Below are 26,864 nucleotides of genomic sequence, written 5' to 3' on the forward strand. Positions count from 1 at the left end.
CTGGATTCAATTCCCAGTAGGGAAGTTTCAATACATTTGATTTGGCAGTTAACACATGGAATTAAGGTTATGAGCTGTTAAACCCTGGGCCACAAGAAGCAGTCTATTGATTCCCTTAGCTTTCACTTGCCTACTGTGTTACCTTAAGCAAGTCACTTAACCAGACAGTGCTTTGGGCAATCGGACTAGTTTCTCCGGTTGTCTACTGGACTGCATGCCTAGTAACTACCCATGAACCACAAGACTGAAAATGCCACACTTTGAAGCAAACTATATTTTGGAACTTTCCACATCCTGTTTATATAAAGTCCAGATATTACTAATGGATAGAGGCTGACATTTAGATGGGGGACAGAGAGGACTATTTGAACTGTGCTCCTTGTGAAACTTCTGTTATTCATGCATGCTTTCCTCTATGTTTATGTAAGACACCAAGCAGCACGGGTTGGGATTTTTATTACACACCCTTGTTGCTTATTATACACACAGCTGTAGACATTAACAACAAAAAGACAACAAGGTAGACTGCTTTTAAATGGGAAATGATTATGAAAACCCATGTTATCAATACATAGCACTGTGACACAATTTGCAATAGAGAACTGGTGTACAAGGTAGAGTGCTTTTATATGGGAAATAATTATGGTAAAAAGTAGTTGTGTCTTACCATAACGTTCCATCTGAGTTGTAGATCTTTATTCATTCTTTACAGATAGGACCTTGGTTCCATCCACGGAACTGAAATGGCTGTTTCCCAGCTCGTGCAAGCCAAAAACTCTCAGCTAAGAACCTACCCACATTGCCCCTCTCCTAGATACTCCAGATCGTGTATGACCACCCTAGGTAAAGATGTAGTAATAGAAAAGTAGGAGGCTCTGTCTGAGCAGATATCCTAACCAGGAGTACCCGAGATCCACCAGGAGTCCAGGCAGGGGGAAGGATGGTGGGAAGTAAAGAATGAATAAAGATCTACAACTCAGATGGAACATTATGGTAAGACATAACTTCTTTATCTGAAGTTGTAAATCTTTATTCATACTTTACAGATGGGACCGAGTCCCCAGCTACTTGAGTCCTGGGTGGCCCTAAGGAAGGATATTCCTGAGCACCATAGAACCAAAAGATGCTCGTCCCCTGGAGGCCAAATCCAATTTGTAATGAGATATGAAGGTATGAGGTCTTGCCCATGTGGCTGCTACGCATATATCATCCATAGAGGCTCTGGAATGAAAAGCTACAGTTGTAGCCATAGATCTGGTAGAATGAGCCATTATTCTGGAAGGTAAGGGTAGCTTATTCTGTTGGTAGATAAAGGTAATGACGTTTCTAAGCCAAGAGGACAAAGTCACTTTGGAAACAGGTTTACCCAATCTGGGTTCTGCAAAGGCCACAAACAATTGTCTGTTTTCCTGAAAGGTTTAGTCCTGTGCAAATAACAACGAAGCTGTCAGTGCACATCAAGGGTGTGCAAAAGGTACTACCCTCTATTAGAATGCCTTCCGGCAGGTCAATAGACTGATCAATGGAAAAAACAGAAATGACCTTGGGCAAAAAGGAAGGGTCAGTACGAAGGGACACCCTGTCTGTGTGGAAGATCAAGTAAGGACTCTTGACGCTCAAGGCCTAGAGCTCAGGTACTCTTCTTGCTGAGGTGAGTGCTACTAGAAGTATGGTTTTCCAAGACAAAAATTTTAAGTCACATGAATCAAAAGGCTCAAAGGGAGAGACTGTAAAAGATAGAAGCACCATAGTCAAGTAATACTCCCTTCAAAAAAGTCTTGCATAGGCGGTGTGACATAATCGAAGAATTTTCCAGACCATTATAAAAATTAGCGATAGCTGCTAAATGTACAGTGATCATTAAAGCTGAGGCTCCTGCATGCAGGAGAGTAGTCAGGTATTGCAGAATCTTTTGAATAGGCATAGAGAAAGGGCCTAAGTTCTGATCTTTGGCCCAAATAGAGAACCTAGTCCATTTACTAGAATACACCTTTCTAGTGGAAGGTTTGTGTGAGGCCAGAAGAATTTCACGAACAGGAGATGGGATGTCGGGTAGTCTGGCAATCATTGGAAATGGAGGAACCAGGCTGTGAGCTTGAGACTGTGCAGGTTCGGGTGGATCAGTCCCTGAGGATGGGATAACAGGTCCTGGGAATGATCCAGGATCCACGGGCTGTGAATCAGATGAGGCCATAGAAAAGGGAACCAGACTTGACATGGCCAGTAGGGAGCAATGAGGATCACTTTGCTTTTCAACCTCTGAGCTTTCTGGAGAAATTCTGGGATGAGGGAAAATGGGGGAAAGGCATACAGAAGACCCGGGGGCCAATTGTGTGTTAGAGCATCCCTCGGTGATTCCCCCTGAGGGGGAATCAAGGCAAAATAACTCCTGCATTAGTAATTAAGGGGGGAAGCAAATAGGTCGCAGCAAGGACTGCCCCAATGCTGGAAGATCCAAGCTGTTATTACAGGATTGAGGGACCATTCGTGAGGCATCAGGATGTTCCTGCTCAGATTGTCTGCAATAAGGCTGGAGCACCCGGGAATGTGCATTGCTATAAGAAAGCGATTGGAAGCTAATTGCCCAGCGCCAAATCCTCATGGCTTCCCGACACAGGGGGTAAGATCTGGTTCTGCCTTACTTGTTGATATACCAGACAACTGACATGTTGTCTGACTGAATTGCAATGGTCCCCGAAGGCAGGGATGCATGGAACGCTCGCAACGCTAAGAGAACTGCTCTCAGTTCCAGGACATTTATGTGCAAGTTGGCCTCGAGGGGGGTCCAGGTGCCTTGGATAGTCTTTCCCTGGAAATGCCCCCCCACCCCAAAAGAGAAGCGTCCGTGGTCACCGTGGCCATGGGTTGGGGAAGACAGAACGGTCGACACCAAAGATTCTTTTCTGGCTCCATCCACGATAGGATTTCCTCCTTGCAAAGGCTCATAAGGCATATCATGTGGTTGAGTGGGTGGGTTAACAATGACCACTGTGCGGAGAGGAGCCACTGCAGGATTCTCATGTACAGTCTCACCAGTGGTACCAAAGTAATGGCAGCTGCCATGGAGCGCAAGAGTTGCAGTACAACACGCGCTGGTACAAACGTGTGAGGCAAAAGGACTTGAATTTGGTATCTTATTTTCAAAAGCCTGTGATGGGGGAGAGAAGCTTGACAGGATGTTGTGTTGAAGACTGCTCCAATAAACTCCAGTATCTTTGTCGGAGACATCTGAGATTTGTCTTAGTTGATTCTAATCCCTAAGCGGAGAGCGAGATCTTGAGTGTAAGAAAGTCTGCGAACTTTTAGTTATGTACTCACCATAACTTTAGATGTTTGGGATCCATCTCGCCTACATTCTGTACTGATGGGCTCGGAGCCGATCCCTCGGCTCCGACTCGGCACGCTTATGCTATAGAGCGAGGCCTCTTATTGGCTGAGCTATCTTTATCCCTGGATGCACCACCACTAATCCCCCAGATCTTGTTTGTCCGCATTCATGCACACATGCACAACTGTTTATGTAACATTGTTAGATGTTTCAAGATGAAACAACAGGATTCGGACCTTCTGATATCCTCTGATCTCCAAGGAAGGGGGAAGGAGGGTGGGTTATTAGAATGTAGAGATGGATCCCAAACATCTAAAGTTATGGTGAGTACATAACTAAAAGATGTTATGTGATCCTATCTCGCCTACATTTTGTACTGATGGGACAGCGTGATCCTATCTCGCCTACATTCTGTACTGATGGGACAGCGTCCCTAGCACCTAAATCCCGGGTGGCTCACTGGAAAACACTCCTGAGCACTGTGGAACCAAATGAAGCTCGTCCTCTAGATGCCACATCCAATTTGTAGTGGGAAATAAAAGTGTGCGGGGAAGACCATGTAGCCGCAGCACAAATGTCACTAATGGCAAGTTTAGAATGAAAAGCTATCGAAGTAGCCATAGCCCTTGTAGAATGAGCTTTGACAGAGGTGGTAAGCTCTTTATTAGAATAAAAATAAGCTTGAGTAATACAGTCCCTGATCCATTTGACAATAGTGACCTTTGTGACGGCTTTGCCCAATTTATTGTCTGCAAAGGATACAAACAACTGATCTGTTTTCCTTGTTTGTTTGGTCCTGTCTAAGTAAAAACGTAACTGCCTGTGTTCATCTAGTGTATGGAATATGAATTCCGCCTTGCTAGAGTATTTTGGAAAAAAGACTGGAAGTTCTAACGATTGTTGTAAGCAGAAAGTAGAACAAACTTTAGGGACAAAGGAAGGATTTGGCCTGAGGGATACTATGTCTTTGTGAAAAACCAAGTATGGGGGTTTTACTGACAAAGCTTGAAGCTCTGAAACTCTTCTGGCAGAAGTGATTGCCACCAGAAAAGCTGTCTTCCATGATAGAAACTTTAGATCACATGTAGCCGCTGGTTCAAAGGGGAAGGAAGTCAAGGCGCGTAACACTATATCGAGATCCCATGGAGGTGCAGGATGAGAAATCGGAGGTCTTAATAGAGCAGCACCTTTCAAGAAGGTCTTACACAATCTGTTGCTCATTAAAGGTGGGTCTACGGATTCGTGAAAATTGGAAATCGCTGCCAATTGTACCTTGATGGTAGAAACTGAAGAGCCTTGATTGAAGAGAGAAGTTAAAAATTTTAGTACTTCTGCCACGGGAATAGAAATGGGGTCCAGGCCCGGAGTTGAGCCCAAATAGCAAATCTTTTCCATTTGCTAGAATACAGTTTCTTTGTAGCAGACTTATGGGCCGAAGATAATATGTGTACAACATCTGGATCCAATGTATGACTCCTGACTATAGTCGGAAGAGGAGGAGCCAAGCCGTCAATTTTAAGGAGTGTAGGGACTGGTGGAATAGTCCTGACTGATGAACCAGGGATCTGATCCAGGAACCATGGACCTTCCAGAGCATATTTCCGAAGATAGGGAAACCATACTTGACGAGGCCAGTAAGGAGCAATTAAGATCATTTTGCTCCCCAAGAGAGATGCCTTTTGAATCACCCTGGGAAGGAGAGGAACTGGAGGGAAGGCATAAAGCAAGCAGATGGGCCAAGGATGGACTAATGCGTCCATGGGGCTCTTCCCCGGAGCCGGGGTAGGGAGAAGAATTCTTTGCACTTCGCATTCAGAGGAGTCGCGAAGAGGTCGCAACACGGAACTCCCCATTCGCTGAAAATCTGACTTGCAACTGTCATATTCAGAGACCATTCGTGAGGAGAGAGGATGGTTCTGCTCAATCTGTCGGCTATCACATTGGACTTGCCCGGTATGTGAGTAGCCACTAGGAAGCGTTTGGTCGAGACTGCCCATTCCCAAACTCTCATGGCTTCTCTGCAAAGAGGATAGGATCTGGTCCCTCCCTGTTTGTTCAGGTACCAGACAACTGACATGTTGTCTGAGTGAACAGCAATTACTCCCTGAGGGACATAATCGTGAAGGGCTTGAAGGGACAGGAGTACTGCCCTCATTTCTAGGATGTTGATATGAAGAAGAGTCTCTTCCGGGTGCCATTTGCCTTGGACTGACCTGCCCAGGGAATGCCCCCCCCCACCCCATCTGGGAGGCGTCCGTGGTCAAAGTGGCCGCCGGAGGAGGTAGAACAAAGGGTCGTCCCTGATCCAAATTGGAGGGCACTAGCCACCAGTGAAGGTCCCATTTGCAAGATTCCGTGATCCATATGAGGTGACTGAGAGGGAGTTCCTGAAAGGACCACTGAGCTGAAAGAAGCCACTGGAGGATTCTCATGTGCAACCTTGCCAAGGGGACTAGAAGAACCGTGGCAGACATGGATCCCAATAGCTGCAGGACCATCCTGGCTGGAGCTTTGGACCTGGGAAGTAAGGCTCGAACTTGAGTCTGTATGGTTTGTATTCTGTCTGTAGGTAGATAGACCCGCATTCGGTTTGAGTCTATCTCTACCCCTATGAATCTTATTCGTTGAGATGGCAGCAACACAGACTTTGGCCAATTGAAGGTGATTCCAAGGGAACTGCCCAGTGATATAGTGGCTTGAAGGCTCTGCAGTAGTAGATGCCTGGAGGTGGCAGTTAGGAGCCAGTCGTCTAGATACAGAAACACCTGGAATCCTAGACTTCTCAGGTGAGCAGTCACGACTGCCAAACACTTGGTGAACACCCTGGGGCTGTGGTGAGACCAAAGGGCAGCGCGGAACTGAAAATGACTGCCTCCTAGGCTGAAGCGCAGATGTCTCCTGGACGCTTGATGTACCATGATATGGTAATAAGCGTCCTTGAGATCTATGGAGCACATCCAAACACCCTTCTCCAGCAATGGGAGAATGGTTTGTAGGGTGACCATTCGGAACTTGGACTTTCTGACTGAACGGTTTAGGATGCTGAGATCCAAAATGGGCCTCAAGTCCCCGGTCTTTTTTGGCACCAAAAAGAATCTTGAGTAAGTCCCTAATCCGATCTGGTCTGCGGGGACCGGTTGGATGACTCCTTTTTGCAGCAGCTTTAAAACTTCTGAGGCTGCAGTATCCCGCTGACTGGGTGGCAGGTCCGGGATTTTTTTGGACTGACGGGGGGGATGAGAGAATGGGATGGAGTAGCCTCCGGCGATAATTCAAAGCACCCATCGGTCCTGAGTGATACCTTCCCAGGCTTTTAGGTGCTTCGAGAAACGACCCCCGACTGGCTCCGGAGCTGCACAACCGGGCAATCCCTCAGGGACTGTGAAAGGTTGAAGAGCCACGAAAGGACTTGCGGTCTCCAGTGTTGCGAGGGCCTCTGCCGCCTCTGGGACGGCGTCTTCCGGAAGAATTTCCCCCTCCCCTGCCTCTGGGAGGGGGATCCTCCTGCTGAGAGGGGTAAGGCTTCTGAGATCTATGGAACCACATCTTCCCTCCTCTTTTAGCCTTGGGATAAGGCCGAAAGGGAGTGGAAAATCGTGCCCCTACGGCAGTCAGAGTCTTACCCTCCTGTTCACAGCGGGTCAGTGTGTCCTTTACCTTGGGTCCAAACAGGGAGGACCCATCAAAGGGGGCGTCAGCAAAGGAAGACTTAAAGGCCTCCGCAAAATGACACAGGCGGAGCCAGGCTCGTCTCCATAGAGCAATGCCTGTACCCACCGCTCTACTCGCCCCTTCGGCCGCATAAGAAATGAGCCTCATGGACGAGTTTGAGATGGACGACATTGTAGCCAGCTGAGAGCCAACCGTCTGGGCCAGCTCCTCAGGCAGGTTACCCAAGAGGGTATCGGATAGTTCCTTAATCAGATCCCTCTGAAATCTGGTAAAGTGCGTAAGGTAGTTCAAGGACCTCAAAGTAAAGGTCGCTGAACTCAGGGTGCGCTTCCCGTACCGATCCATGCTCCTAGACTCCTTATTAGGAGGATGGACGGACATCGAAGCCTCTGCTACATCTTGCTGGGTAGCAGATGCCACCACCAAAGCATCTACAGCCACACCTTTAGTCAGAAACTCTTTTTCAGGGGGTGCCGAGAGGAACTTATTCGGACGAGCAGGCACCGGTTCCACAGAGTCTGGGTGTTCCCACGCCCTTCGACAGATCAAATCCAAGAGCTCATCGAAGGGCGGAGACACCCAGGAGGCGGAGGGCTGAGCCCCGAAAGCCTTCAGAAACACCGACTCATCAGCAGAGGGAGGTTTGGACTGCCAGCCGCCTCATTGTTTTAGGGCTTCCAGGATGTCTGCAAAGGAGACATCATCCGAGGACGACTTAGGGGACCCCTCTGCATCATCGAGATCAGTGTCTGATGTAAGAGACTCGTCAGGGGAGTCAACGTGCTTCTTCTTGCACGATCTCTTCCTGGGGGGTTCTTCCGAAGAGGCTTCAGAAGGACCTCCAGGAGGGGGAGAAACCCCAGTGGGGGTGACCTGAAGCTCTGGGGCTCCGCTGTCTAAGGACAGGGGGACTGCCAAAGACCCAGTCTCGGTATGCAGGGAAGGAGCTGGGGAAACCGTGGCGGTAGCCAAGGAAGATTTGGCTAACGCACTCCTCATAGCCCTGAAGGCGGGACCACCAGAATCCTGGGGGTGTCCCACCTCCGTGGCCACGACAGTGGACGGCACTCCCGCCGCCGATGCACCAAGAGGGAGACTTGGGACCAAAAGCATCAGTCCCGAAGCCTCCCCCCCAGGGCCGAAGGAAGAAGTCCGTGTACTGAACTCCGACCCAAGAGCCGGAGTTGGAGCAAGGGTCGGGCCCGACCCTAAAACCTCCACCGGTTCCACCAGCACCGGCTCCAACGGTGCCGAAGCTGTTGGAGGAGGAACCATAGTAGGGAAGTGGACCATCGGCTCCGAAGCCGAATGGGCTGGAGCCAAAACTAGCTTTTGGAACACCGGAGACTGGAAGAGTCTAAGGAGCACCCTGTCGATGTCTGAATCAGACATCTTGGATGATCTAGAGGATACCGATCGGGCCCAAACCGATTTCTCCATCGGCTCCGAAGGACTCGGGGACCGGCTCCGAATGGACTCTACCACTATCGGCTCCGAGGGAGATCTTAAGGCAATTTCCTTCGGTGCCGATAAGGACTTCGCCCGAGGGGAAGAGTCTGAGCCGGTAACCCTTATCGGCTCCAATATCAGTGGAGCCGATGAAAGTGACCCGCCTCTCGATGCCCCAGTCCTCGGCTCCGAAACCAGAGGGGCCGAGGCTGGAGGCATCGAGGCAGACCGTTCCGCCCTCGGCTCCGAAGTCCATGGAGCCGATGGAGAAGTCTGCTTAGATTTTTTAGCAGTCGTTTCCGACTGACTGGTCGGAGCCGACGCTTTCTTCTTTTTTGAAGGAGAAGGAGAGGAAGATAAAGCCTCCTCGAAGGATGGCTTAATTAACCCCTTCAGGATTAATTTGTTTTTCCTCTCCTGGAGGACTCTAGATGAAAAGGCGTGACACACGCTACACAATTCTTGTAGGTGCTTGTCGCCTAAGCAATAAACGCACGAGGAGTGGTTGTCCGTTATGGACATCTTAAAACCACACCTCGTGCATTTTTGAAACCCGGAGGGTTTGTGTTCTTTTGACATGGCCAAAATAGCCCAAACACAGTTTTTTTTTTTTTTTTTTTTTTAAATCTGCACAAGTACAGTACAACGAAAATTTATACAGAAGAGAGAGAGATAGGGAGAGTCAAGACCCTCTAACTTAAACGGGTACTTGACCCACAAACGAAAAACCAAGAAAGTACAACAGGGGAAGGCCCCTCTAACTAAAACGGGAAACCTTCCCTTTGCGAAAACACACAATTTCTCAACAGAAATCTCAAATACACACTCAAAACACAAGAATAGCTGTTAAAACAGCTTTTGGGTTGAAATTCAGCAAATTTCTGACAGGAAAAGCCTAAAAAAATTAGTACTTAGCCCAGCCAAGTTGAGACCACGTCTATGCTTGTAAGCGGCAAACGAGATCTGGGGGATTAGTGGTGGTGCATCCTGGGATAAAGATAGCTCAGCCAATAAGAGGCCTCGCTCTATAGCATAAGCGTGCCGAGTCGGAGCCGAGGGATCGGCTCTGAGCCCATCAGTACAGAATGTAGGCGAGATAGGATCACATAACATCTAGGAGTTTCCTTGTCAGAGCAGTAAGGAGCCAGTCATCTAGATAGGGAAACACCTGGAATCCTTGTAGTTGAAGATGAGCTACCACAGCTACCATACATTTGATGAAAACTCGGGGGGCTGTTGAGAGACCGAATGACAGTGCCCTGAACTGGTAGTGATTGGCTCCCAGTCGCAAGCAGAGAAACCTCCAGGAGTGGTGATCCATCTTTATATGGTAGTACGCATCTTTTAGGTCTACAGAACACATCCAATTGTCTCTCCCTAGGAAGGGAAGAATGGACTGTACTGTGACCATCCAGAATTTTTGAGGTTTGATAAATTTGTTGAGTAGGCAGAGATTCAGGATTTGTCTCCAGTCCCCTGTCTTTTTTGGCACTAAAAAGAACCTTGAGTAAAACCCTGATCCTGTCTGCTCTGATGGGACTGGATGGATGACCCTTTTTCTTAGCAGTTTTTCTATTTCTAAGACCGATAATCCCCTCTGATTGGGTGGTACATCGGGCATTCATTTGACGGGTCTAGGAGTTGGGTCGAAGGGTATTTGGTACCCTCTGGATATTATTCTCTGCACCCAAACATCGGTAGTAATAAGATGCCAGGCTAGTAGGTGCAGAGAGAAATGACCCTCGACTGCTTCCATAGGAAAGCAATCAGGCAGCTGCTCAGGAGCGATGGTAGGGTCTGCCTGAGAAAGAATCTCTGGCTCCCTGGTTACGCAGACCCCCCTCTATCCCAAAAAGGACATCTTTCATACGAGTAATCCCCTCTGCTCTGGGGGAATTGCTCACCACGAGTGTCAAAAACGTATCCTTGGGATTTCTTGACCCATATCTTTTCCCCCTTCTGGTTCCTGGAGTAGGGTCTCTGGGGGTTCGAAAAATGTATGCCCAAAGCAGACAAGGTCTTTCTGTCTTTTTCACTACGTGCACGTGTCTCACATACCTTGGGACCAAAAAGTGCAGATTCATCGACAGGCGCGTTAATGAACGAAGATTTAAAAGGGTCTGCGAAATCACACAACCACATCCAAGCATTACATCTCATGACAACACAAGATATGGCCGCTCAGGTTGCCCCCTCAGCAGTGTGAGATATCAAACGCATCAAGGAGTTTGAGATGGATTCAAGGGTAGCTAGCTGTGAGGTGACAGTGTCACGCACCTCATCAGGCAGTACCCCCACCAAAGAGGAAGACATTACAGAAATTAAGTCTCTATGGAGGCGAGTAAAGTGCGCCAGATAATTCAGTGACTGAATGGTGAAGGTCGCTGAAGAATAATTCTGTTTCCCCAGTCTGCCCATAATCTGGGATTACTTATTTGGAGGAGGAACAGTGGAACTATCTTCTGCCAATTCCCACTTGGTGGCCGTCGCCATGACCATAGAGTCAACTGTCAGCTGCTTGGACCAGTGAGGCTGGTCTTCAGGTGTAAATAAAATTTTGTCCGGCCTCCGGGGGACAGATTCTACATTGTCTGGGGCCTTCCAGGCACACTGCACAATTAGTTTAACTAGATCATCTGCTGGTGGGGTAACCCAGGAAGTAGATGGCTTGGTACAGAAGGCCTGCCGAAACACCGATTCCTCAGAAGAAGGGTTAGAGAACTTCCATTCCCCCCACTGTTTGAGGATTTCAAGAATGTCTCCGAATGAAACGTCGGTTGCAAGAGAACGAGGGAACCCTTCCTCTTCATCACAATCAGTGTCTTCTGTGATAGATTCCCCCAGGGGGGTCAAGGTGCTTCCTCTTGCACTGTTTCTTCCGGGGTGGCTCTCCAGTGGGATCTTCTGAAGAGGATTCCAGAAAAGGGGTCGTCTTTACAGGGGGTTCTGATACTGGTGTCCGAGGGTCTGGGGATCAAGGTGCTTCCTCTTGCACCGTTTCTTCCGGGGGTGGCTCTCCAGTGGGATCTTATGAAGAGGATTCCGGAGAAGGGGTCATCTTCACAGGGGGTTCTGATACTGGTGTCCTAGGGTCTGGTTGTGAACCTTCGGAGTGAAGGGCCTTATCCATCACCTCTGCAGAAGGAGCACCCGAGACTAATTCCAGTTGAGGGGTGACGAGAGAACTGGTAACTGTCGGAACCATGGATATAGACAGTGCCAACGAGAAAATAGGTGCCGGATTAGGTACCAAGGTACAGACAGTCCAGGCACCACTCCGAGAAAGCATCGACTCCATCGTAGCCAATGCTGCAAGGGTGATGGGTGCCGACAGGGAAGGCACTGCTGTCAGAGCAGAGACAGTATGTACCGAAGTGGGAGCTGGGGGGGGATAAGCAGGGGAAGATGAGATAGAAGATTTTGAGCAAGGGGGGACAGGAGGTCTAGCTGGAATGGGCAATCACCTAGCTACCAGAAGCTGGTCCACAACCCGCACTAGGTCTAGTTCAGAAATACTCCTAGTAGATCTAAAAGAAGCTGCAGAAAGGGAATCAGGTCTTTCTAGAAAGGGACTAAACCTCTACCCCAAGAAAGAATCATAAGTAGGAGAATATCTAGTCCTTGGCATGAAATCGGATTTTGGAGCCAATGGAGCTGAAGAAATGGTCAGCAGCATGGCCAGGGATGGTGCCAAGACATGTGCAGTCATCGAGGCCCATGGAGCCAAAGAAGCTGTCGGCACTGTGGACAGGGATGGTGCTAAGGTAGGTGCAGTCATCGGAGCCCATGGAGCCGAGGAGACTGTCGGCACCGTGGACCGGGATAGAGCTGAGGCATGAACAGTCATCGGAGCCAATGTAGGAGCCAAAGACGGCACTGAAGTCAGTGGTGCTGTGTTTGGAATCGAGATAGGAGTGAATACAATGGTCGGCACTGAGGGAGAGGACATAGATCCTGGTGCCAAAGAGGTCTGCGCCGAGGGCGCTGGTGAAGCACGGAACGGACTCTGTTCCCTAACTGACGGAGTCACTCCATTTTTCCTTATATTTTTTGGTCTTAGGAGGGGGCGAGACCTCCGAACCAGAGAGAGCCTCCGAGAAAGGTATCTTGAGTAAGCCTTTTAAAATAAGTTTATTCTTACATTCTGCAAGTGCCCGATTAGAAAAACCAGTACAAATGTCGCAATCAGCTTTCAAATGATCCACGCCCAAACAGTAGACACAACAGACATGTGTATCTGAGTTAGGCATCTTACGTCCATACTTGTCACACTGTTTAAAACCCAATTTAACTTTGTCTGACATGGTAAAAGGAACAATACTATCCTGTAGAAAAAAAAATTTTTTTTTTTTTTTGGAATACCACCAGTAAAAGAAGCCTGTCAAATACAGGAGAGAGGGACAGTCAAAAAAGGTAAAATTTTAAATTACCAAAAAATAACAGGTAGGAAATAGGCCTAGGTTATAGGGGACAGTAAAAAAAGACTAAGTTGACTAACATTTTTGAAATTCAGAAGAAAAACTGTCATGAAAACAACAAATTACTACTTAGCTTGAGAGAGATGGCTAAACACGTCTGACCAAGAACGCGGCAAACAAGATCTGGAGTATCTAGGAGAGGGGCATTGTGGGTAGGTTCTTAGCTGAGAGTTTTTGTCTTGCACGAGCTGGGAAACGGTCGTTTCGGTTCCAAGGATGGAACAGAGGTCCTATCTGTAAAGTATGAATAAAGATTTACAACTTCAGATCCCATGTTATCCATACATAGTACTGTGTCACAATTTGCAATGGAGAACTGGTGTATAAGGTAGAGTGCTTTTATATGGCAAATGATTATTAAAAGCCATGTTATCCACACACAGCACTGTGTCACAATTTGGAATGGAGAACTGGCCTTTTCCTTCAAACACTGAGAAAAGGAATGTTTCTAGTATGTACCCCTAAAACACTCATCAAAGCAGTTCTGAAATCAGATAGAAATCTGCTGTACATAATTAAAAGGTAAGGTAAGGTAACAATCTGTAAATCAACTCAGGATGATTTCAGGTATAGGTTCATATGTTGGTACTAGGCTATCAGCCCTAGGGCCTATACAAGCCTAGCCATAACAATTCCCTGCGTATTTCTTCCCACAATATTTACTTCCCAGGACCCCTGTCTAGCAGGGTGACTGACGTGATCCCCGGGGTGAATTTCCTACCACCAATCCAATCGTCAAAGTTCCTTTTAAACAGCACCAAGGAGGTGCTCTGCTTGACATGTACAGGCAGTCTATTCCAGAGTATGGGGAGTCTCTGGATCAGGAACCTATCCCTCCAGCTTGTTTTGTTCATTGTGATGACAAGGTTTAGATCCCTGGAGTGTGTGGCTCTGAGGGATTGGGATTTCTTTAAGTGGAGCATGTCCAACAGCTCAGGGTTTGACATGGCCTTGTATGTTAAGCAGAGATCGCCTCTGAGTAGATGATATAACACAGAGTATAGCTGGAGTTTTTTTTAGACGGTCAGTATAGGGCATCTGCTTTAGGCCTGTGATTCTTTTAGTGAGGTATTTCTGCAGCCTTTCCAGATGTCTTGTTAGGTACATACCAAATGGGGCATTGTACTCTATAATGGGTCTAATGAGGGATGAGTACAGAGGGACAATGACCACCTTTTTTTGGATGAAAAACCCTTAGTGATGAGGTGTGCCACATAGAAGGATTTACTGACTGTTGTGGCAATGTGGTTATTGAAGGCGAGACCACTGTCCACCTGTGTCCCTAAGTCTCTCATCACACTTTCGGTGTTTAGTGTACTGCCACCTATGTGGTAATTCATGGATACATGTTTTTTTCCCCAAAGGGGATAACTATACATTTCTTGGCATTAAGCTTGAGCCTATGGCTCTGGCACCAAGCATCTGTTTCTGTAAGGCCCTTTTGTAGAATATCCACATCATTTGGGGATTCAATAATGGCTCCCAGTTTGCAGTCATCTGTGAACTTTGTTAGCCAGAGTCCCTTAATGTTGGCCTGTACTTCAGATAAGTAGTCACTTGTCTGTAGCTGGATTTGGAGTCAGTTACTTTTACAGTCTGGGTTCTATCAGTAAGCCAGTTGGCAACCCATCGAGTGACGTAGGGATTTATGCCCAGCTTAGAAAGTTTACCTGTAATTCCAGAGTGGAGGATGGTGTCGAAGGTCTTGGAGAGGTCCAGATAGGCTGTGTGGACCGCCTTACCCTTGTACACAGCTCTGGAGACTGATTAGAAGAAGTCACTCAGGTTCAGGAGACAAGATCGTCCCTTCACAAACCCAAACTGGGTAGGGTCCAGTGTTTGAAGGTTGCCAATGTCTTTGTTTATAAGTTCCATGATAATGCGTTCCATGCCCTTGCAGATCAGGCTCGTCAGACTGATGGGACGGTAGTTCCTGGGATCCAAGGTGGATCCCCCTTGTGGAGTGGGATAATTGTAGCTGTGTGCCACTTAGTGGGCATGAAGCCTGAGGTGAGGCTATGATTAAACATGACACTTAGGTCATTTTGTAGTTCATGTAGTACACAGCCCGGGATGTCATCTGGTCCCATGGATGCTGTATTCTTAGCTTTGGAGAGTGGCGTTTCTACCTGTGTGGCCATGATTAACGGAATTTGGCAATCTTTTGGTATTGAGATGGGCCCTTTAGGGGGTGAGAGGGGGGTGAAGTTTGCACTAAATCGATCTGCCAGGGATATTGGCAATATCCTTGGGATCAGTATATTTACGTCGATGTTTGTCTTTTTACAGAGTTTGTGCTGTATCAGATTGAACACTTGATGATACTCTGTAAACTTATTACCACAGTACAACCTTTTTCCACGGTCACCTTAAGAAAATCTGGGGTGGCGAGAAACCCTGCAGTCTTAATAGATTGATCTGAATTGCAGCCACCTTCCTGAGCAGTTTTGCTGGAAAGGATGTACTGCAAAATGGCCATAATTAGCTCAGATATGTCACCAAGGAAAAAGTGTGTAACAAAAGCAATGGGCACTGATTACAATGCTTGATCCGAAAAAGGTTCACAGAGTAACTCAAACAAGTTATGCCTTGGGGATCAGTACTGTTTATTGAATGAAACTTTCCAAGCTGCCAATGCAGTCACCCCAGTGTGCACCACCCCTGCTGCCTCTTTCCATTTCTGAACCAGATACAGTAAACTCTGAAAAAGCCACTGAGAAACAGTAGATACAGTCAAACATTAAGCAAAAACTGAAACTTTCAAGGCGTAATTAACTTTCTAAACTCTGGCCACTGTAATAAAATACTGAGAAGAAACAAAATGGAAAGGGCACTCGGCTTCTGATCATTTGGCAATATGTGTCAATTCTCTTTAAAGATCTGGCTGTCATTCTGCTATGGTGTTATATCCCAATGTCTCAAAATAGTTCATCTCTAACTGTAGCATGAATTATTCAATTTTTGGTAAAAGGATTGAAATTCCTCTTTGTAATAGCTCATTTCTAGGCAGAGATTTTGGTCCATCATAATAAGATCTTAAAATTACTTCACAATAACTTCTAGCGAGTGATCTCTGTATAATACACCTAGAGGTATGACGGAAGCCCTCTTCTGATGAACAATGTTGTCTGACTAAGGAGCTTAACAATGAAGGTGCCTTTTTTATAAGATGGAGTGTGTTCCCCCATGTAAATTTACAAAATATCCCCTTTATGCTACGAAGGGAATGGGACATAATGGGTAAGAGCTTTACCTCACAGAGTGTCCAGTATTTGATGCTGCCCTCTAGCCACACTGTATGGAAATTACATGTTCTCCATGTGTTTTAGTGAGTTCCTCCCAAAAAGCATGCTGTGCATTTGCTATGGTAAGCCAGTAGGTAACAGGTTGCTGACCAAAAGGCAGAAGATTTTGGATTTGAGCACAGTTGAATGCCAGAGTCCCTCCAACAGAATTCACCCAAAAATTAAGAGAGTCGTTGAAAATAGCATATATTCAAGTTTATTTTATTTATTTTACATTTGTTGACCGGGCTAGTCTAACTGGATAAATGTCCATTTTCAGTAGAGGCCCGGGGAGAAAAGCTCCAAGCATGAACACTAACAAAGTTAACAATATATAACAAAGACATGTATAATAACAGTACAGAGGTACAATTGACTAAATAACAAGTACACCAAGCACAAGCTGGGTATGGGTAAACAGTCAGGTCCTTACATTTATCCTATTACTATGAGGAAAAAAAAAGAAATCAGTAGATTTGGAGGTATAGGTTAGGGGAGAGGGGAAGGGGTATGAGCAGGAGGGGAAAAGTTTCAGTCTGGGTTAGCACAAGGACAAAGCCACTGAGTTTTAAGATGTTCTTTAATATGCTTTTTGAATAGAGAAGTAGAAGTTAGAGTAGAAAGTTCAGGAGGGAGCTAATTCCAGTTTTTACATATAGTGTTTGAGAAAAGTGAGTCATCAGCTTTGTTGTTAGATTTAACTGAGGAGACCAGGAGTTTATTAGCAGAACGTAGTGTAGCTAGGTTTTTATATGGTGTAATCAGATTAGTGAGGATAGGGGTGTTATTGGGGTGGTGTAGGATCTTTTGAGTGATAAGTAACTGTTGACAGAGTATATGGTTCTGCAATTCTAGCCATCCTAGTTGTTTAAGGTTAAGGCAATGGTGATTTTGAAATGGAGAGCTTGCAATAAATCTAGCTATGCTATTATAACAGGTAGAAAGTTTTGAGATATTTTTAGATAGGTTTGTATAAATAGCTGAGGCATAGAAAAGGGTAGAAATGAGGTGGGTTTGGGCAATAGTTTTCCTGGCTGTGGGGATAAGGAAGGGTTTAATTCTATAGAGGGTTCCAAGTTTTTTGTTAACAGTCTTTATGGTGGAGTTAATATGGTCATCATAGTTAAGACGGTTATCAATTGTAACACCTAGTAGGCGGGTGGTAGTATCAGGGGTTATGTTTGTAGCATTGTTAGAGGTAATAGAGAAGAATGGAGTGGGTGATTTATGAGATGGAGTAAAAAGCAGTAGTTTTGTTTTTGGGATTAAGCAGGAGGCAATGTTGCATAAACCAGTTTTCTACATTTTGGAAAACAGTTTGGGTTAGGGACTGGAGGGAGGCTATGTTCTTAGCAGTACAGATTAAGGTTGAGTCATCTGCATATTGGATGCAGGTGGCTTGAGGTATGCTCATATGGAGATCGTTGATAAATATGGAAAAAAGAAGGGGACCTAAGATAGAGCCTTGTGGGACTCCAATATTTACTGGAAGTAATGAAGACAGTTTGTTGTCCCAAAGTACTGCTTGCTGTCTGTTTAGAAGATAACAACTAAACCATTGTAATGCTAGTGGATCAAGAGAATGATACTTTAGTTTATGTAGAAGTAAGTTATTGTTAACCATATCAAAGGCTTTCGACAGGTTTATAAATAGCGCAGAGGAAAATGAGTTAATGTTACGATTTTTATTTATAGAGTCAGTGAAGGATAGAAGGGCAGTTGTTGTGCTGTGGAATGGTCTAAAGCCATGTTGGCAGTTGGCTAGTAGATTATTTTGTAATAAGTGGTTGAGTAGTTGTTTGTGAATACATTTTTCCATTATCTTGGCTAATGGGGAGAGTAAGGCAATAGGTCTATAGTTAGGAAAGCTCAATAGAAGATCCACCTTTATGTAGAGGGATGATGTGGGATACTTTCCATATGGTAGGGATTTTGCCTTCAGAGATAGTTCTGTTAATAAGGATAGATATGGGGTAGTCTATAGCTTTTGCGGCAATTTGTAGGTATTCAGATGGGAGATGGTCGGCAGAAGGGGTGCAAGGTTTCAGTTTTTTAAGTAGCTTGTAGATAAGAGATGTAGGAACAGGGTGTATATGAAAGGTAGGAGGTGAAGTCTTGGAGGTATTAGGTGGGAAGGCAGTAGTTTGAGGAAGAGAATTCGCTAGGGATTGAATGGCTTCTGTAAAGTAGTTATTAAAGGCATCAGGGATCAGGTTGGAATTATTATGGTTGAAACCTAATGGGGCAGGAGTAGTAGAGTGTCCTGGATGAAGAAGTTTGTTTAACCCTGACCAAAATTTTTGTGGAGTTTGTTGAGTGGATTGTTGGCGGTGAAGGTAGAAGTCTTTTTTGTCTCTAAGAGTGTCCTTCTTGGTGGCATTTCTTAATTGTTTAAAGAGGAGGTGGTCAGATGGGCATTTGGTAGCCTCCATTTAGCCCATATTTTGTTTCTAAGGAGCATTTATTGCTTAGTTTGTTTAGTAAGCCATGGGGCAGATTTGTTTTTTTATTCTAGTGGAGTGGTAAGGTGCGTGGTAGTCTAGTATTTGAAAAAAGTTAGTGTTGAAGTAGGTCACAGCCTCATCAAGTTCAAGATGGGTCAGTGGTGACCAGTCACATGCTTGCAATTCTTTAAGGAAACTATCTGGGTTAAAGAATTTTTTTGAGTGGGAAGTTTTGAGATTATGAGTAGTTGGGATATGAAGCTTTTGTCCGATTATGTAAGTGAGCATATGGTCACTGATATTGTCAGGAAGGGTTCCTGGAGTATAATTGCTAGGGTGGTTATTAATAAGGATCCAGTCAAGAGTAGATTCTTTCCTGTTAGGTTTGTGGATTCTATTAGGAGTGGTTATTAGTTGAGTGAATCCAAAGAGATTGAAGTGGTTAGTAGGGTTCAGGAATTGCAGGTAAGCCAGTCTAAGTTGAAGTCACCCAGTACAATGGTCTCCTGTGGTAGTAGGGTAGAGAGGTAATTAAGTAAGTTTTCGAGAACAGTAGTATTTTTACCAGGGGGAAGATACATACAAATTAGGTAATAGATTGCAGTTGTTTATTTGGAGTTTGGTAGTCAACATTTCAGATTTGGCATCTAATGATGATAGTTCATTAAAGAGGGAAACCTGGAGATTAGATTTATAGAGAATGGCTATGCCTCCACCTTTTTTGGTTTTGCGGTCACATCTAAGGATATTATAACCTGGAGGGGTAATTTCCTGGTCTAGGGTAGCAGGTTTTAGCCAGGTTTCTGTAAGACATAGAATATCAAATGAGTGTAAATCCAGGAGTGCGTGCAGGTGGGAAATTTTATTGTTGATACTTCTAATATTAAGGTGGGCTATCAGAAGGAATTAGGTGCTTTAGCTAGTATAGAATGTTTAGGTAAAGTTACATTATCAAGGCTATTGTTATTGTCATTGTTGGGACCAGGGTTTGGATGAATATCCCCGTGTAAGTAGAGGAGATAATGTGGTAATTTAAAGATTTTGTGGGAATTGTTAAGAATTTTTTTGATAGAGAAGTACGTCACATGAGTTGTTCTGTGATATTTTGGTAGTATATAATTTGAGGTAGAGGTGATGTTACTGTGGTTAAGGGTGAAGATGAAAGAAGATGATAAAGTTTGTTGGAAATGTTGGTTTTGTTCAAGTAGAGTAAGATTTTCAAAGAATTTATTTTATTTTTTATTTTATTTTACATTTGTTAACCGGGAGAGTCCGACTGGATACATGTCCATTTTCAGCGGAGGCCCGGGGAGAAAAGCTCCAGGTACATAACAGACATATGAACATTGTTAATGCAAAAAAGGAAGATAGTTGAGTTCTAAATACAATATAAAGATATATCACATCTTGGGAAAAAAATAACAGCAGCATATAAAAAACATAGGTCAGTTACAAAGGCGGGCCTTGTTAAAAGCGTTAAGGATAGTGAGGTAAGAGAAGGGTAAATGATAGTGGTTAATCAGGTTTGGAACAGGGACATTGCCAGAAAGTATTGAGATGGGGTTTAAGCTTTTTTTTGAATTGTAGGAGTGAAGGTTCTGAGGTGAGCATGGTCGGTAGGGAGTTCCACATTTTACCTACAAAGTTTGAGAATAGAGAATCCCCAGCAGAATTATTGGCTTTGGTAGTTTGAGCTAAGATCTTATTGGAGGAGCGTAAAGATTGCAGGCTAATATAGGGGTGAATGCTGTTTTTCAGAGCTGGTGTTTTCTCTGGGTGATACAGTATCTGGTGAGCCATTTTGAGTTGGTTGAAATGGAGTTGGCTGGAAAACTCTAACCACCCTAGTTGTTTCAAGTTAGTGCAGTGGTGCGTTCTAAAGGTGGAATTTGTGGCAGTGGTGCATTCTAAAGGTGGAATTTGTGGCAAATCTAGCTATGTGATTGTAACAAGAAGCAAGTGTCTTGTTTAAGTTTGTAAAGAGGGGGGAGGCATAGAAAAGAGTTGATAGTAGGTGTGTGCTGGCAATTGTAATTTTAGCGTGAGGAGTGAGAAAGTGTTTTACTTTATAGAGAGAGCCAAGCTTTTTATTGACGGTTTTGATGGTAAGATTGAAATGGGTGTCAAATTTAAGGGAGTTATCAATGGTAACACCTAATAGCTTTGTGTGAGCTTCTGGTGATATAGTGATTCCATTGGAGGATGTAATAGAGAAGGTGGGGAAGAGTCTTGTTAGTGGGTGAGAAAGTAAGTAGTTTTGTTTTGTTGGGGTTGAGAACTAGTTGACGACTTGAGAACCATTTTCTATTAGGTTGAAGGTGTCTTGGGTTGAAGCAGTGAGGTCTGCCAGGTTGGAGGCAGTGCTGATGATAGTCGAATCATCTGCATATTGAATGCATGTGGCATGGGGGGTGATTGTGGGCAGGTCATTAACAAAGATGGTGAAGAGAAGAGGGCCAAGAATAGATCCTTGGGGAACTCCAAGTGTAACAGGTAGGCATGTGGATAATTTGTCCTGCCATAGAACAGCCTGTTGCCTATTGGACAGGTAGGATTGGAACCATTTCAGCGTGGAATTGCTGAGTGATAGTTTTTTTAATGTAAGGTGAGAGAATAAGGTATGGTCAGTGAGGCTATTGTGGTAGTTAAAAGTAACAAGTGTGTGAAATTAGTTGTGAGAGTTGGGGCCATGGTGGTGAGTAGATGTAGGTGCGTTTAGCTTGTGTGAGTTGGTAAGGTTGAAAAAAAAGATGAGGTTGTTTTAGGAGAATGAGGGAGGTTTATAATATACAAGAAATAAATTAATGGAGGTTGAAAAGGAGGTGGAATGGGAGGTAGTGTAGAGGTGGAATGGGAGGTAGTTGCTCCTAATTAGAAGATGAATTCTCAGGAGCAACCACTGTAAGAGTCAACTGTCATATGTAGTACTCTTTAGACAAGAGATGCACACTGCATCAGTGATTGCCACTTATAAGAATTGGCACTAGGCGATATGGTCACATCAAAATTTCACTAGGAAGGGGGGAAATTTTTGGTGCAAAGTGAGTTGAGGATCCAATCTACAGCATTTCTACCATCTTACAAGTCAAACGACCAAGAATATTAAATTAATTTGTTTAGCAGTGCTGCAACTTAAAACAGAACCTGCTATTTCTTACTTTCACACTTGTGTCAATTAGTTATACTGGTGCTTTGAATATGTTAATGTGCATACGTTTCATTTCTGTAACTTTTAGTCAAAGTGCTGCAAAAGTATTTTCAGACAAACTATTACGCACTGGAACCAATTCTAGTTTAAATTCAACATTTTGCTTATAATCCCCTCAGAATTTCTTTCCAATAATATGACTTTACTCTTAACATATTGTTTCTGAATGCATTTTCAGATATTAGCTGATCAATTCATTTAATGTCAAAAGCTCATTTTCTTAGTTATGTTCAACATGCAAATTCTTGTGACCACACTTTTCTCACCACAAATTTGCAGACTTCTACCACAACTTCTACAAAACTTAATGCATAACACTTCTCCTCATGTTTCTAACCATATAGCTTGCTTTCTCACTTCTACTACCATTACATAACATTCTCATGTTTACTTTGTTTGCCTTTTTATTTGATTCACATCTTGACTTGCAGACATCCATGACATGAGCTAATTCATCTGGCTATGCATTTGTAATTTCACTCCCACTAAACATTCACTGCATTTTATACGGGCAGGTGTAGTCTGCCCCTTGTTTTAAAATGTATTATACCACAAACTGCTCTCTCTCTTATTAAGAAAGTGTGCAACATACCAAAATCATTGTCTACTACTCAGTTCTTTACCTCAATAACACAAGTGTCGTCTCTGTAGGATACTCTGCCCTTATAAAGAAAATTTGTGTAAAAATAACTTTTAGACTGTATTTTTTTTTTTTGTTCTTTTTACTTCTTAAAAGTGATAAAACTTAATTTCGGGCTTCTTCCAAAATGTCATGCAAAAACAGTATAGTCTGCAGCAAGGAGCAAACAGGATATGGAAAATGAAAGTTTCCAGGTATCTGCTAAACTTTCCTGTAGTGACAGCCTTCATGATGACTGCAGTTGAACCGTTTTTTTCTAACTGTAAATTATAATTTACACTTCTAACCAAATAAACTCTCAAAAACAAATGCACTATGTAAAAATCCGAATAAACATATTTATTTAATCCAGCTTAAAACACTCCGCAGAAGATATCTCCATGCCAATCATAAATTTGTAGTAGTTATGCCAACATCCCACCCCAAAATCATTATGCATTGGCCGGGAATCGAACCCGGGCCTCCCGCGTGGCAGGCGAGAATTCTACCACTGAACCACCAATGCTTCACATCATTAGTTTACAGACTACTTAATGTCACTTGCAATGGCAAAATTCTATAACAATCCTGCCATCATCAGTCTGGTAGTTATATCCAAACTACTGATGGAACAAGTACATGCCAATCCACCAGGTCTTAAATTATATATTTCTAATATTATGGCCTGATCAGTGATCAACCTGAAGGGGGTAACACAATATAATAAAATAAATGTAAAAAAGTAACATCTTTAAAAAGCGTGACATACTTAAAAATGCAGGGATCATCCTATCACCGCAAAGCTACCGAGAACATTGAAAACATACTTAATTGGTACGTGATCTCCACCAATCTCTTACACAGATGGTAACCGAAAAAAAAAACGCTTGCGCCAGCAGTCCTTATTTCATTCAAAAGTTACTCAACAGAAGATGCAACAGCAGAACTGAATGATACGTGTACTACAAACTTAAAAAAATATATAATAGGGTCGGTAGCAACTGCAAGGAAGAGTGATTATCAAATAACAAATCTGTCTTAAATATTAAAATAACAATAACAGATAAAAGAGTGCAAAACAACTTAAGCTAGATCTACCTGGGTAACGTTCCAAAACCGAGTAAGTGGTATGAATAAAAGTAATACACACAAGCAGGAATAACGTTCCAGAGTTAGACATTTTGTCTTCATACAAACTTCATTTACCTAGAGATCCTACAATTGTATGAATTTACTTCCGTATTGCTGTAGTCAGCTGACAACACAAAGCCATAGTCACGCGTTCTCTTTGCGTTTACGGATTACAAACAGAAATCCATCCCAAGAAAAAACATTAGTTTTATTTAATTTTCTTGGAATTCTCTAGTTATCTGATGTCAAGTAATATTTCTTTTATTAACATGCAGTTTCGATGGGCGAAAGACTGCCGTGTTACTTTCCAGATTATCAAACTTGATTGTGAGTCACAGTGCATTCTTTTATAAGCACACACACACACGTTGTGCAAGTAAATATACATTGGATTGTCTGTAAAGTTAACAAATATTGAATCATATTTAGTCTTTACAGTTTCTTGAATCAATCTGCTTGATAAATCTAAATTTGACGACCGAACTCATCGCACATGAAAAGTATTTGAAAACAAGTATGGAAGCTTTCTGTATCAAGCATTGGTGGTTCAGTGGTAGAATTCTCGCCTGCCACGCGGGAGGCCCGGGTTCGATTCCCGGCCAATGCATAATAATTTTTCTTATTTTGGAAGTATTATATTTCAACCATCTATTATTGTATTTTTCAATTAATTTTCTGAATTTAATATTTTGATTTGTTAGCGAACCTTTCACCAAAAGGAGTCGAGGACTTCACCATTGCTGGCTATGTATGTGCAAACATGATTACAATGTACGAAATAAAAATGAATTGGAAAACTATCTGGACACTATTAGTTTGCATGCAGTTTCTCTCTCCTGTAACATTTAGTTTGAACAGTGTTTTCTGGGGTACACGCTGTGAAGAAAAGAAATCTGTTTTAAACCTATTATGGTTTTTAGCCGCGGAGGTGCAGTTAGCGTTGTCGCCTCACAGCAAGAGGATCTCCTGTTCGGTTCTCGGCTGGAGCACCTTCTGTGTCGAGTCTGCATTTCCTCCCCGTTGTCAAGTGACGTTAAAGACATGCAGGTAGGTGTGAGCGTGAATGGGCGTGCCTTTGTTGAAGGTTGGGCATCGGGCTGGCAACTCGGCACTGTAAAAATCCACTGCCAATTATGAGTGGACCAGAGTTCCACTGTGGCGACCCCTAACCGGGAAAAGCTGAAAGTCTTATAGTTGTCTAGGTTTTAAGTCTTGATGTCTTCACTTTTTTTTTTTTTTGCTCAAGAAAAGCCAAAAACAGTGAGGGTCTAAGGTGCAAAAGCAGAAAGAAATTTTAATACTACTCTCATTCACTTAGAACAATATATGTTCCATCAGCATGCATTTTCCGAAGAATAAGAAGTATGAAACTTTAATTTGTGGCATCATTGAATGACTGTAATATTAGCAACTGAGCCATTTCCACATCTCTAATTTTTATTCGCTATGCAGATTTTCCATTGCTTCTCTACTTCTCTTTGAAAACATCAAGATTCACAGATGTATTTGCCTCTAAATGACTTATACACCCGGATAAGGTTTTATCTTAACATTTCTATATGAGATACAGTACAAGTTCAGATAATTTAAACTTTCATATCCATGCCATAAACAAATTCTACAACAGAAGGAGGAAACTAAAGTGGGATAAGGTGAAGTCCCAAGACTGGAAAAACTCCCTTATCTGCCTCAACAAAAAGTTGAGATCCCTCACCAAATCCTCTAAAGCTAGGTATGAAAACAGAATGGCAGCAGACAGAAAAGACAACCACAAGACATTCTATAGTTATGTAAAGAATCTCCACGGCAATACCCAAATTTACTCTGAGCTACTGCACAATGGTACCTCCTATACTGAACCAACAGATATTGCCAGTATACTGGCCGACAAATTCAGTGCCAACTTTGCCCTCTCTCCACCCCAAAGGTCCAATCACAATATCAGTAGATTGCCAGGCACCCAGTATTACTGCTGCACAGGTTAAAACAGCACTGTCCAAGGCCAAGAATACAGCTTCTATGGGACCTGACAATATCCCTGGTTGTGTTGTTCTGCATGAACTACAGAGTGAACTTGCACCTCACCTGTGTGCCCTGTTCAATTCACAGCCTCACCTCAGGCTTTGTCCCTGCAGAATAGTGCACTGCTACAGTCATCCCTCTCCACAAAGGAGGAGCGACTACAGACCCTGTGAACTATCGCCCCATTAGCCTGACGAGTCTGATATGCAAAACTATGGAACACATCATCATCATCATGGACCCAATAAACAAGGATATAGGGAATCTCCAAACTCTGGATCCCACACAGTTTGGTTTTGTGAAGGGTAGATCATGCCTGCTCAACTTGGTCAACTTCTTTGAGTCAGTCACCAGAGCTGTGGATGAAGGCAAGATGGTTCATACAGCCTATCTTGAGTTGGCTAAGGCTTTTGATACCATTCCCCACACAGGAATCATAAAAAAACTCACTAAGCTTGGCATCAACCCCTATATCACTAGGTGGTTTGCAAACTGGCTCACAGAACCCACAGTGTGAAAGTATCTGTCTCCAAGTCAGACTGCTGATTAGTTATGAGTGGAGTCCCACAGGGTTCGGTCCAGGGTCCTCTCCTGTTTGGTATCTACTTCTCTGAAGTCCAGGCCAACACGAAGGGACTCTGGCTGACAAATTTCACAGATGATTGCAAGCTGGGAGCTATTATTAACTTCCTAAGTGATGTTGACATCCTACAGAATGGCCTCACTGTGACTAGTGTCAGAACCATGGCCTTAAGCTCAATGCCAAAAAATGTGTCGTCATCCCCTTTGGGAAAAACCCGGTTCCCATGAATTACCACATTGATGGTAGTCCACTGAACACAGAAGGCATTATAAGAGATCTGGGAACACAGGTTGTCAGCAACCTCTCTTTTGATCACCACATTGCCACTGTGGTCAGAAAGTCCTTCTATGTGGCACATTTCTTTGCTAAGGGTTTTGCATCCAGGAAGAAAAAGGTCATTGTCTCCCTCTGCTCTTCCCTCATTAGGCCACTCATCAAGTACAATGCCCCATTTGGCATGTACCTTACTAGACACCTGCAACAACTGGAGAGGCCGCAAAAGTACCTCACAAAGAGGATCCTAGGCCTTAAACACTTGTCCTATATGGACAGACTCAAAAAACTCCAACTATTCTCTGTCTCATATCGCCTAATTAGAGGTGATCTCTGCTTGACTTACAAAGCCATGTCTGACCCAGCTCTGTTA

At 43.9% G+C, this 26,864-nt stretch overlaps 1 protein-coding gene and 2 non-coding genes across 3 annotated transcripts in view; 1 reads left to right on the top strand and 2 right to left on the bottom strand.

The window, feature by feature from the left end:
- The window catches only part of TMEM144 (transmembrane protein 144), an 817,557-nt gene extending 793,690 nt beyond the window's left edge, over positions 1–23,867 (bottom strand). Inside the window, exon 1 of the mRNA XM_044062452.1 lies at positions 23,581–23,867. Within this exon, the coding sequence (XP_043918387.1) occupies positions 23,581–23,662 (82 nt within the window). The 5' untranslated portion in view covers positions 23,663–23,867. The remainder of the gene's footprint in view (positions 1–23,580) is intronic.
- On the bottom strand, positions 22,938–23,008 carry TRNAG-GCC. The gene has a single exon. It is a non-coding gene; the product is annotated as a tRNA-Gly (tRNA).
- A 282-nt stretch (positions 23,868–24,149) lies between the features above and the next one.
- On the top strand, positions 24,150–24,220 carry TRNAG-GCC. Its single transcript has one exon. It is a non-coding gene; the product is annotated as a tRNA-Gly (tRNA).
- The last annotated feature ends 2,644 nt before the right edge of the window (positions 24,221–26,864 follow it).

The sequence above is a fragment of the Protopterus annectens genome, chromosome 2.part1 (genome assembly GCF_019279795.1).
Source record: "Protopterus annectens isolate FY-2018-M chromosome 2.part1, PAN1.0, whole genome shotgun sequence".
NCBI lineage: Eukaryota > Metazoa > Chordata > Ceratodontiformes > Protopteridae > Protopterus > Protopterus annectens.